The following is a 13,301-nucleotide window of genomic DNA, read 5'->3' as shown; positions in this document are numbered from 1 at the left end:
CCATGATTTAAATAGGTGCTACAACAAATGTTCAACAACAACAAACAAACAGATGAAGAAATAATGATTATATTATCTCTATCTAGGCCTGTATTTAAGCCATATAGTGTTTGCTATAAAAGCAACAAGATAATTGTAAATATTAGTTCGCAGAGCGATAAGGATATGGTTTCTAAATAGCTACTTGAGTACTTTTCCATTATCTGTGAAATCTACTCCCCCAGCAGTTCATCAGAAAGCCATTAAAAAGAAACTAAGAAAGTCTCCATTATAATATATTGGGAGATAAATTGGTTCTAAATTGAAAATAGTTACTTGCTGAGATTTCTGTATCCCTATCCCTTTCATCTCACAAAATCTTGTTAAACCAGTGTGAGAGAATCTTATCTGGAAGAAATACTTTCCGTCTGGAGCAAAAGAAAAAGCTTGCAGCAAGGTAGGACATTAAGCTTTTTCTTCGTGTGTTTACTTGAATGCATAAGGATTTGAAATGTGCTAAGCACACTGGTCATTCACTCTATTTTCTGTAATATCCACATGCTCAGACAGAAAGGTCTGAAAAACGGTTGGCTTAAATTTGAATAGTACACAGCCTTGCCACCAATTCGTCTTTTGTTATGCAAACAGCTGATTTACATTCAAACATACATCCAAAGGTATTTTCCGTCTTCTGTGCTAAACAAGAGAACGGTGGGTATATGGCCCATGTTCTGTTCACTTTCCAGCTCACAGGTTTCTGGTGAATACCTGATAAGGACATTCATATCAAGTATTGGCCTGAGTCTGTCTGAATGATTTTCACAGATACATTTTAAAATGTAAAGCACATGTTAAATACTTACTTCGACAGGAAGAGAGAAACAGTGAACAGCAGGGCCACAAGTATAAAAAATATTCCCCATACAACCTAAAACACAAGTAAGTTTGAAAAACAGTTTAGCATGTTCTCAACAATTCATAGTTTGTTCTACTCTTAGTTAATGACATAAATATGAGAAATTTGTTAGCAGGGCATTTTTCCTCACAATTAAAAATGCAGCACCTACAGTATTTAGAAAGCCTCTACTAATAACATCAGAAGCTACTCTGAATTCTGCAACATATATTTGCTCACACAAAACAAAACAAGCAAAACTATAGAAATTCAAGACTGCAGTTGGAAATCAAGTTATAAGTTAACCTGAATTCCTCAATTCATTTACTGGAAAAAAAAATGTCCACATATAGGACAAATTAATTTGTACAGTTGATTATTTTGGGGAAGATCAGCTCAAATGACAATGTACATTTAAATCTTTCTAAAAAGTGGATAAAATAACTAAAGCACATGTTTATGTATATTTATTTATTACTCTAGCATGTGTAAACCATCTAGTCCATAAAGTCTTAGACAACAGATAAAACACATAAATACATGTTCATATGAGGTGCCATTTCCACAAGTATGAAAAATTATTTAGATATAATTGCTGCCTAGCGAACTGACTTCATTTTTTTAAAAGGAAGTCTTTAAATAATTAAAACAGCAAGATCAGAGCTCACTGCAAGGCTGGAGTCTTAATGTGACTGTACATGCTGCAAGAGAGAATTATATAAATTTAAATGATTTGGAATAATGTACTGTTCTGTAACATGATCCCACTTGTGTTTTAATATTTTTAATTTAAAAATAGACTCGATTTTAATGATTCTCATTGTTCACAACAATATAAAGCCTATTTAAATACTGTATTGTTTACATCATAGCTGTTGCAGCTATAAGATTACTGCTGATTAGCTACTAGAACATCATTACACCATTATTTACAAATACTTGATTCAAATTTTTGAGTCTGAACTTTATAGTGAATAAATGCAAGAGGCCTTGACAAGTGCAGAGTGCTAAACAAGTTCTCAACTCTTTGGAAATATATACATTTGATCTGCACATTGCAAAGTAATCTTCATAAGCTACATATAACTTTCACTATAAACAAATTATTTTTATAACAAAACAAGCCTCCTTGGGGTGGAAATTTAGTCCCAATACTAGAGTGAACTTTGCTATATAACATGCCTATTACAAAGTAATGGTGTATTTTCAGCATCATTTGGGTGCAATTCTTTTTATGGGAATGTAAAATCCCTAGTGCCTTAGCTTTTGTTTCTACATTCTATTGGTATCTTTCCTTTTTCCACATTCATACCCTGATAGTTTTCTAACACTAAATTGAATTTGTTGCTTATTTGTTCATCCTTCAAATCTGTTCACACATTTCTCCTTTTGTCTACCTGTTTTACCTTGATTTATCCAATTGTAATAGTAACTTAAACCATAAATCTCTCTCCAATTTCAAAGTTAGTCTGTGTGCTTGCTAAATGGAATGTGACCCCATGGCACTACACAACTGTATGAGTCTCTACTCCCAGCATATTTAATGGGAGCCATAGTTCCAAGTAAATCAACAAACAAAATAAGAATCAAATTGATGTGTGCTCCCATTTAATATTCTGTATTAGAATTCCTCCATTCTCCACATCTCGATTTTAGCTACAGTTCTGAACCATAATATATTTTAACAATAAAGACATGGAAATATAGCAAAAGGTTATCTATTTATATTGTATATATACTGATTTAGCCAGCTCAAAAGAATTTTTGCACGCATGACTTTTTCCATTATAAAATACTACAATTACTGAACATCCTAATTTAGCTTAGAGTAATTCACCAAACATTATTTTATTTCCTTACACCTAAAGAAGTGAATATTTTTTCAAAAATGAGGGATGGGGTTTTTGTTTTTTGCAATTTTGCAAATTTGACACAGTTGTCCAAATTTGAATTAGCAGAGGCTATCTCTAATTTGTCTTCTAAAGAATTGTATCAGGACTATGCAAAACATCTCAATGAATGGATTGCTTGAAGCAACAAGGCTCCCTCCCTGCTTCTAAGCAGCAATTCAGAGTGAGGCAAAGCATTCCAGTCCAGCACTCTCTCAGATGCCCAGCCAGCATCCAACATCTTTTTCAATTGTTTATGTAAACATTTATGTTTACAGAATAGGCAGTGTTCACATTTATGAAATACAGTAGTTTGGATTAAACCTAAGGGGCTGAACTCCCCAGCAGGATTTTCAAACCACTATTATATATCCTTGGCATAGACATTTATTTTTCCACTCAGTTTACTTTCAAAACATTTTGTTGATTAATTTTAGTAGAAAAATATATTGCTTACTGACACATCAAACTCAAAGTATATTTGCGCATAAGGTCTAAGCAATAGAGTTTTTTTTAAAAAGCCCTCAAAAACAATGCTGCTGCTTTCTTTCACATTGTGGAACCAGCAGAGCCATTCTGATCTTCTGAGTCGAGTCTGTCTCTAATAATATGAACATTTTATGTTATAATGGTAGGACATCAATATCTTTTAGTACGAACATAAAGTTTTCTTATAATACAAAATGAGGGTCTTTACTTTTAGGGGTCTCATGGCACCACAGAATTTTGTCCAGAAACTTTTCTCAATGTATTCCAGACGCCGTCCTCTTTTGTGAAGGCTTCTTAGTTTGTCTTCAAGTTGTTGCAGCATTTGCCTGTCTCGAAGTGGTAAAGGCCGGCCATCTCTGCACTAGTAAGAAGAATCGTAAGTAAAAGTGCAACATTTGTATATTAGTACTACAATGTTTTTATTTAATTCCAATCATTACTTGTGGAAAATGAATTCCAATTTCATTTCAGTGTATTTTAAAAAAATCTTTTTAAAAACTAAGAACTCGTTTCTAAAGGGAAGGGCTTTCCAATTCAAATTACTGTAAATGAAATATTACGCCAAACTCTGAGAATTTCGTTTCTAACCCTAATACAAACTTCATATAAACAAACAAAAACTCATGGAAAGAGCAGAATATAAATTAATAATACAAAAAACCATATATACTAGAGTAGTAACTTTTAACAGTTATTAAAGTTGTCAGGAAATTATATACTTTATTGAGCTACTAAAAATGTGAATGAATGCAAATGAAATCCTGTATGAATGCATACTGTATAAAGAAATAAAATCCTACTTTAACATACATTGCATTTTTCAGGTGTCCAAATTTTAAACTAATAATGAATGAAAGTTAAATAATCTTAGAAAAAGCATGGAACTAAAGTCCTGTTTAATGTTTAAAAGTAGCACCAAACCTTTGATGTAATTCTTTGAATATTTTGCTCAACATCTTCAATATCTTCAGTGTTTTCCAAGCGTTCATAACTAGCATTTCTTGTGCCTTTTATAAGGTTGAGAGGCAAAGCAGACATACCATAAGCCTGGAGAAAAATGAAACAGAGCATTAACTGAACCAGCATTTCCAAATGATTGCTGTAATTGGTGCAAAATCAATTTTAGTTTTAGTATTAAAATGTTCAGTCATATTCTTTTATGACCATTTTGTACCAAATACTCACAAAACATAGACAGTTTCTGAACCCATCTCTCCTTACCAGGAAGAAGAATAAAGTACAGGATACAGAATTCACCCAATACTGGCAAAAATTTGGATATTTAAAAAAAATGAAGATCCAACCTGGAACTAAAGAGGAATTGCTGACAATGAGAGCATTTAATCAAAGGATCACCTTGCTTCCCAGAATTGTGGGTATTCCATTACTGGGGGTTTTCAAGAAAAGATTGGGCAATCATTTATCTGAAATGGTATAAAGTCTCCTGCTTTCAGCAGGGGGTTTAAACAGAAGACAATTATCCAGCATGTATTGGGAATAATGTCTCATGTTCCTTAGCCTTTTCTAAACACAGCTTGAATACCTGACATTCCTTTTCCATATAGGGCTCTAAACTGTGCTGGATAATCCTAAACATAGTTTTGCTAGTATATGAAATTAAAGATACTATACAATAGTTTGAACACTTTATTACATTTCCTTTGATACTAGTCAATAGATTGACTTATTCCAATTGGTTGGCTACAATGTCATTCTTCAGACAGATTTGCTGGCATAGTTTAGTTAGAACCTTGAGTTATTCTTCTTCTGTTGCTTGCCATATTTCAATGGGTATTCCATCAGTTCCTATAGTCTTCATCCTGGTAATGATTGGAGTCAGGGGTGGGCTGCTGGGGGTTCGCAGAGGTTCGGGAGAGCCCCTAAGGTTCTGTGCAGTTCGGAGAGCTCCCAAATTCCACTCCTGGCTGGCCCCACCCAACCCACCCAGTCCTTCCCTAGAGTCCCCACACGGCCTGTTTTGGATGCAAGTAAGTGAAGGGTTTGCATGGAGGTTCGGGGAGGGTGAAAAATGGGCCAGTTTCTGGCTTCCAGACAGCCTTGGGAGCCCAGGGAAGCCATTTTCACCCTCCCAGAAGCTCAAGGAAGGCTTCTGAAGCCCAGAGGGGGCAACCCCCCTGCCGTGGTGCAGGAGGCTGACTAGGCTACACCCACCATGGCCACACCCACCCAGCAACCGGGCAGAGAACCCATTGCTAAAATTTTTGAAGCCCACCTGACTGGAGTGCTGATCTACGGTAACGTCTAGCAGTAATGATTCTTGTAAGTAAAGAGTATCTTCTAAGGTATCTTAGATCTCCCTCTCCCTCCCTCTCTTACACACACATATTTATTATTGAAAGTATCTCTTGTAGTACAAAAATATTGCTCCTCAAAATAAAAAGAGAAGATTAAAAACGGCAATCACAACACATAACAGCAATATTCACAAAGAGCCTCAGAAAATAATGTAATTTTGATTTGGCAGTTAAGCTCTGTAATCAGAGCATCAGACAATCCGCTTTAGAGAGTTTGTTCCATAGCCAAAGCACTATCACACAGAAGATGCAATATCATATTAACACAGTGAAAGCTTTTGGAGGCAAAAGTACCAAGAGACGATAACCCTTTAATGAAATTAACAAACACTGAAGAAAGAGAACTATCAGCAATTCTGCAAATCCAGTCTATGCACCAATAAAATATAATAACAAGAGACATAAGAGATGAGGCAACTTTTCTAAAATAAAACATAGGAAGTGATTAGAGATAAGAACAGAAACTGCAGAAGTGACTAAGATTAAGTGACAAATGAAAGTTGTTTATGCCCAGAAAGTCTAACAATTAAATGTAGGAAAACACCAGAGACAAAGAAGAAAGGACATCTAAAACACATACACCTTAGTGAAAAACAGAACTGGAGAAAGGAAGCCTGCAGCAGTTACTAAAAAGAAACTCCAAACCTAGAACAAATAAACAAACTTTGAATGTATATTAACAGAAAAAAAACCTCAAAATAAGCACAATCCAATTTATAAATGGTTTGGAACAGACAATACTATAACCAGTGGTTCTCAATCTGTGGGTCTGCAGACCCATGTGGGGCCATGATATTATCACAGGGGGTCCGCGAAGGCTTGAAGAAATGTTATGATTTAAATCTTAAGTCTTAGGAGTCCTTGGCCATGATCCGTGGCCACAAAACATGTTTCAAGGGGGTCTGTGATGAAGAAAAGATTGAGAGCCGCTGCTGTAACTATTTACTCAATGCTTCGCAGAAAATTTATTTATTTGAAATAAGAATGAGCAAATTTAACAGCATCTCTGGAATATACAGTCAGCATGTTTCCCTGGAAGATATTCTATTCCCACCATACTGTTTTCTAGACCCCAGCTCAGAGTCCATTCTGTAGCTCAGTCATGGCCTCATCGGATCCCAGTTTGGAGGAGGAGGAGGAGGAATAGAAAGAAGATTAAGCTTCTAAATGGATAAAATTATATTATCAATAAAGATTTCCAAGTGTCAGGTTTCCAAGTGATAAAATCCATTTTAAAAAGAAAAGCACAAAGTCCATCTTCCAAGACAATTTCTTTTTATTGAGGAAAGCATCAAATTGGCAAAGTCCATGGTATTTCCGTGTAGAGTTGTAATTGCAGGAATGTTCCAATCTCGGATGGCAAACCTCAGATAAAGAAGTTGATCCAAATCCTGCATTCCCACGATTACCTATACCAGGAGAAGGAATTTCATATGGAAGAAGCAGCAATTGAGCAACAGAAGAATTACAAGGAAGAACTTGAGGAAGATTTGGAACCCAAATCTGAATCATGAGGATACCAGTGTAATCTGAATTTATTACCCCAGGCACAACAAAACAGCCCTTTTTGTGTGCAGAAGGAGGAGGCAAAATTAAACCAACTAATCCCAAAGGAAAAGGACCTTTAAATTGAGATGGAACTATTTTAACTTCCATGGGAAATTTAAACTCAATTTCCTCTTGAGTGATTAAATCGATCCCAGCGCTACCGACTGTGGCTGGAGAGGAGTGAGAGAGACTGCTGGAAGAGTCAGAGTGATGGGAAAGGCACGCTTTGGATTCTGGGTGGGTGCCACACCCATTGGCAAATTTCCTGACCGAAACCGACATTGATTGGCGGTTGAATGAAATCCCTTTTTGCAAATAGGGCACTTCTTAGAAGGACGATTCTGAGGCATAGAAGGTGTAGAACGACAGTCCTTCTGAAAGTGGACAGGCTTCTTACACTTAAAACAGTTACTAATTGGTCGCTGTCCTTTCTGAATAGCAGCTGCTAACATATGCATTTTATAAGTTTGTGATCCAATATCCTGGCAGACTCGCAGCATATCTGCCAGAGTGTAATGAGCAGTAGCCTTTAACAGCTGTAAAGCTCTTTTACAATCTGCATTAACATTTTCAATAGCTAATTGGCCCAAGAAGTTCACCAGCAGCTTCCTGATGATCAAACTGCTGTCTAATTGCTTTGGACAGACGCTCACCAAAGTCAGCATAAGGCTCATTGGCATTCTGTCGAATGTTTGTAAAATTTGCTCTAGGTTCTCCAGCTTGGGGTACCTTAAGAAAAGCACGAAAGGCACATTCAGAGACAATAGTTAACGTAGCTGGAGGAAGAACAACTTGAGTAGGAATTGTCCCAAATGGTCCAGAACCAAATAGCTGCTCAACTGTATATCCTCCTCCCCCTCCTAAAGCAGCAGCTTGAGCATGTCTCATATATTCACTCTCCCAAACCACATATTGCATGGATGTTAAAATCATGCAAAATATTTGCTTCCAATCTTCAGGGATCATTGTATAACCATTTTTTATTCCTTCTACAAGTCCTCTTATAAAACTACCACTAATCCCATAGTCTGTAACTGCCTTTTTAAAGATCTGATAAGGCAGACCCTCCCATTCTGCTACTTGCAGTCCAAGCTGTGGCCCCTGACCAGGACGATATTGTACTGGACAAACAGACAGTAATTCTGCAAGTTCTGTTCCTGAGACAGAGGCATCTCTTTTACAAGTCTCTACCATTTTCTGAAAAGAAGACTGAACAAGAGAGTCAGGAGGCTTTTGCCCTGTATCTGCAGGAGCTGAAGGAATTGAAGATGTATATTCAGGTGAAGAAGGGGGACAAATGACAGCATTAGTATAACGTGAAGGTGGAGGTGTTAAAAGAGAAAGTTCATTGTGACCAAATTTTTCAATTGCATGCCTACATAAATGCCACATGCAAAACTTCTATTTTTGCTCGAAGTTCAGTATGCAATGTTTTCCCTATACGTTCCCAATCAGTTAATTTTAAAGACCCCTTTTCTGGGTACCATAGGCACTGAGCTGCAATCTCCTGGACCAGCCTTAAGAGATTTCTTTGTGGTACCTCGGTATTATTTTTCTTCAACAAATAGCCTAATTCATCTACATGCTTCCTTTGTTACTCAGAAAGCGAAGACCCCTTACTTACAGAAACCAAAAGGTTGAAGAAACCACAAAGGGTTGAAGGTGTACCAAATACTTGCCGGACAAAGGGGGTCCCTGTTCATGCGCCACTTGTAATGACGAGACAGTCGAGTTGTTTGATCATGAACAACTGAATCATGATGATCTTTATTGGAGTCTAGTCTTGCATTTATACACATTATTTTTTTGTAAATTTTATTGGTTTTTAAAAACAAACATAAACAAACAAAACATAAAAACATAAAACATCTTTTTTGAAAGCAGACACAAATTCAAGTTCATGTTCATTTTTATATTCCATTCCATCTCTTATTACTATTCTACATTTTTATATAGCTTCTCCCCTCTTTTAACTTTCTTAATTTTACTTTATTTATTTCATCTCAATTCAAATCATTGTACTTATATTCTTTGTCTGTCCTGTTTCAACTGTCTACTATCTTTTCTCATTAAACAAAATTTCTCCTGTAATCACTGATTGGAGTATGACGCCTTTATATCTTTCCCTTAAAATTATAACACTTAATATAATACATAACTTTCATTCGGATTCTGTTTGGTACATTCTAAAACTACACACTGTATTTTGAAAAAAGAAAAAATTATAAATGTACAATATAATTAAAACAACAATCCATTCCAATTCAATTCTATGATTAATATTAATATTCATTTAAATCTTAACATGTTGCACATTACTTTTCAAATAAATATCATACTTCTATGGGAACAATTATAAACTTTCCATAGTTAATTCCTCCTCTCTTCACTTATATTTTATAAAGCATTGACTAATTACAATGTTCCCGTTCATTCCTAATTCATTTTTCTCATTTATTTTATTTCACTTATTTTATTCACAGACGTTTCACTAAATTACACTATTTTATCCCTCTTTTTAATCATATGTTGCTTCCAATTTTCTAACATTATTTCTATTACAAATATAACAATACAATCTTATGTACCTTCACAGAATCCCTTTTTCAGTTAGATTTTCACCCATTATCTCTAAATAAGTCCTGTTTCTTTACATCTTGCTCCAAACCTTTGTAACTTCTCTTCCTTTCCTTCTTCCCTCTCTTCTTCTCTCTCCCCTTTTTTACCCCCCTGTCTCTCCACCTCCATTTCCCTCTTCTGTATTCCCCTTTTCTGTTGCTTTCCAACATTATATCCACTTTTCAAATTATTTTTCCCTTTTTTGGCTGTTTTTTTAAGTCTTAAATTCTCCGTTCTCTTTCCCCCCTTTCCCCTTTCTTCCCCACATAGAGTTACTTGTTCATTAAAGATGGCTTCTTCTTTGTCCCAATCTTCTTGTTGTGCAGTCTTTTCTTGTTGTTTCTTGCAGTTACAGATCTCCATTTCTAAGAATTGAAAAACGAAGCCAAAAGAGCCCTTCCCTTCTTGTGCCTCTTCTTTATATTTTTTAAGTTCCATTTTCAATTCATCCAGAAGTGATGCCATTGTAAAAAAATTTAAACAACCACCCAATTGGTTTTAGTCATTCAAATATAATAACCAAAAATCCAAAAGTCACCAAGCAATCCAAATACACACAAGCTTTTTCTTTTTACACTTTCTTCTTTTTTCACTTTCTCTTCCTTGGGTTACTATTTAGTTGCAAAGTTCCAGTTAAAATGTATCTTTTAGAAGTATTATTGAGATTTTACTTTAGATTCTTTTGAAGTCCAGGCAGTCTCCTCCCTCCAGATCCTACCCTTATTCTTTTCCTCTCCCTTCATGCTTATAGAAAAAATTTTTTTTAGTGTCCGGAAATCTTTATTGTCCCTTTGGCATTTAATTATATTTTCAGCTTAATTGCCTATTGATGCCAAAGCGGATTTTTCCGATTTCTTATTCAGATCTCTCAATTGTCAATGTAAGGAAGGAGAGAGAAGAAAAAAAAAACTTTGCCTTTTCACTTTCTTTCACTGCTTCCAACTCTTCTTTGGGAGCGATGTTATCTTTTATAAAATTTAAATTGCAGGGTACCTTAGTTGTTATTTTTTAACCTGGTCAGCCAAAACTTTCACTTTTTATCTTCCTCCTGCACTTTCTTTTCCGGTTGAGTGCTTCTTTGAGGTGGCCATTTCTGACCACCGCTCCTGCCGCCTTCGGGAAAGAGAGTTTGGCCAGCTGAGAAGGAGAGATGCGGCTCCCCTCGACCCTGCTGGCGATCTCCCCCCTCTTCACCACCTCTACGGGGTGGCTTAGCCCCGAAGCCAGCTGGCTTGGGGCGCTCCAGCGGCGAGCCCAGGCAGAAACCGCGCACAGATTCCTTCCTGCCGCCGAAGCCCTTCAAATCGGAAGTCACATTTATACACATTTTTAATTATCCTCCATCATTGGTTAACTTTTGTTACTGCTTAACTTTCGTTACTGTTTAGCACAGTAATCCATACAATTAATTATCTCTAGTTAAAGTCTAGCATATGTTTACTTCCTCTCTCTAATCCTGCTTTAGATTAGTGACTTTGTTTAGCTGAGTTGTATTTGCTTGGAAACATTCTTTATCTGAGGTTTGCCATCTGAGATTGGAACATTCCTGCAATTACAACTCTACATTTCCGGATCTGACAGAACCTGGAATTACCCCACATAGTAGAAGTTAGAAACAGTTCTCCAAAAGTCATATTCTCCAATAGAAGTAATTCAACATTGCCTGATATCATAAATCTCTACCTCCAGTGCCTAGGCACGGACAGCTTGCATTCCCATGGGAAGAGTGATCACCTAGCCTAAAAACACTATCTCCACTCCTCCCCCCCCACCCCAGGAATGTGGCAAGCCCGAAACCCTTCCCCCATAACTGCCAAAGAGAAAGTAAGAAAAAGAATATATATTAAGCCTAAGTAAAATGGCTACACATATGGTTACACAAATGGCTACACCGGGCTTGACAAATATCCCATAAAACTAAAATCTTAGTAATTTTCAAGTCTCGAAACAGAATGATAGCAACTTTCCTGAAGAATAATAGAAAAATATGTTTAAATAATCTGTAAACTGCTCAAAGTTGCTGGGAGGTGGGTATTGTATAAATAATAACAACAAGAAGACTCTGTTTTTACTGTATTCAGCATTACTGCCCATCAGACTTTAGAAGCTATGAAAATCATCCTTTCCAATGGGAAGTGAAAGTTTGAATTAGGTGATCTTATGGAATACTCCTGCAGATGCAATTAGCTGTCACCTAATTTGGGAAAGCCCTCAAATTATTTTATTTTGGAGGCCTTTGGGCATAGTGATTACAAGCTTCTCCCTTTTTTGCTTTTCTTATATGATTGTTCTTGTTCTACAAATATTCCTTGACTTAGGACCACAACCGAGCCAGGAATTTTGGACGTTAAGTCATTGAGGCTGTTGAATAGATTGCTATGTTACCAGACTTAATCCATAAAATGGATCAGATGCTCAATGAACAAATCAAGCATATCCAGTGTGCTTTTTGCTTTTTCCTACCAGAAAAGGACAAAAAGGTCACAAACCATGGTCATGTGACTGCGGGACACTGCAACTGGTCAAAATGCGAACCAGTTGCCAAGCACCTAAAATGCAATCACATAACAGATGTGAACAGGTGCAGCAGATGTAACTTTGAAGATGGATCACAAATAGCTTTTTTTTTAGTCCATCGTAACTTCAAACAGTAGTTAAGAGACCAGTCATCAAGTAAGCACAGTCTATACCTTTATATGGTTGATCTTTTAACAATATCCATGCTGTTAATTTGTATATGTATGCTGTCAATTCTTTGAGGCAAGCAAGATCAAGAAACAGGAACAGCAGGGATTCTCAGACTGCTGTTTATTATAGCAAGATAGAATCTCGAAAGCCTCTCAGAGGTTCTGTCTGCTTTATCTTGTACCAAACAAAATCAAGATGGGTTACTTTGAAATTTACTTCTTATGCTTTCATCTTCTCAGGATTGAATAATCTTTTCTGCTATTCTTAGCTAGCTAACTAAATAAATATATAAATCTTTTCATTCCATTCTTCTCCTGCAGATTACATATATTTCCTGATTCTAAAAACAGCAACATGTCAAATAAATTCCAAAAGAAAATAACTAGGACTCCAAGTACACGGGGAAATAAAACTATGTTACCCATTTACAGTGTGGGACACCTCACAATAGGAATGGCTCAGGGGCAGGATCTTTTTTATTTCCTATTACAGAAAATCTTCCTTCAGCGACTGTCTTGTTTAGCAGCTGTAGGCATTTACAACTGTGATGAAAAGGTAACTTTTCCTTGCATTTATTACAGGCCTATAAAGCAAAGGACAATTGAATTAAGCTCATAAGCACAGCTGGGGTTTCCCTTAGCAATCACTTCACTCAATAACCAAGTTGTTAATCCCGATTGTGATCACTAAATGAGGACTTAAGGCAAAAGCGTTTAACTAGGAAAATATTTTAGCCAACATGCTGAGATCAGTTATAAGAATGCTAAGATATACATAAGCAGCAATCCAACTCCATATCCTCCTCTTTAACATAGTGACTTAGAAATGGCATCAAATATTTGCTGACTGTACTATGGAGTCAGGATAATACATCACAAT

The 13,301-nt window shown here is 36.2% G+C and overlaps 1 protein-coding gene across 1 annotated transcript in view; it reads right to left on the bottom strand.

Moving 5' to 3' along the window:
• The window catches only part of LMBRD1 (LMBR1 domain containing 1), a 60,535-nt gene that overhangs the window by 17,822 nt on the left and 29,412 nt on the right, over positions 1-13,301 (bottom strand). The window contains exons 8-10 of the mRNA XM_026695168.2: positions 4,174-4,299; positions 3,461-3,613; positions 843-907 (exon numbers count right to left, since the gene is read on the bottom strand). Coding sequence (XP_026550953.1) covers positions 843-907; positions 3,461-3,613; positions 4,174-4,299 — 344 coding nt within the window. The remainder of the gene's footprint in view (positions 1-842; positions 908-3,460; positions 3,614-4,173; positions 4,300-13,301) is intronic.

The sequence above is a fragment of the Pseudonaja textilis genome, chromosome 1 (genome assembly GCF_049901715.1).
Source record: "Pseudonaja textilis isolate UNSWEBS1 chromosome 1, rPseTex1.2, whole genome shotgun sequence".
Taxonomy (NCBI): Eukaryota; Metazoa; Chordata; class Lepidosauria; order Squamata; family Elapidae; genus Pseudonaja; species Pseudonaja textilis.
Note: the sequence above shows the minus strand (reverse complement) of the source record. Positions and strands in the feature narration are given on the sequence as shown.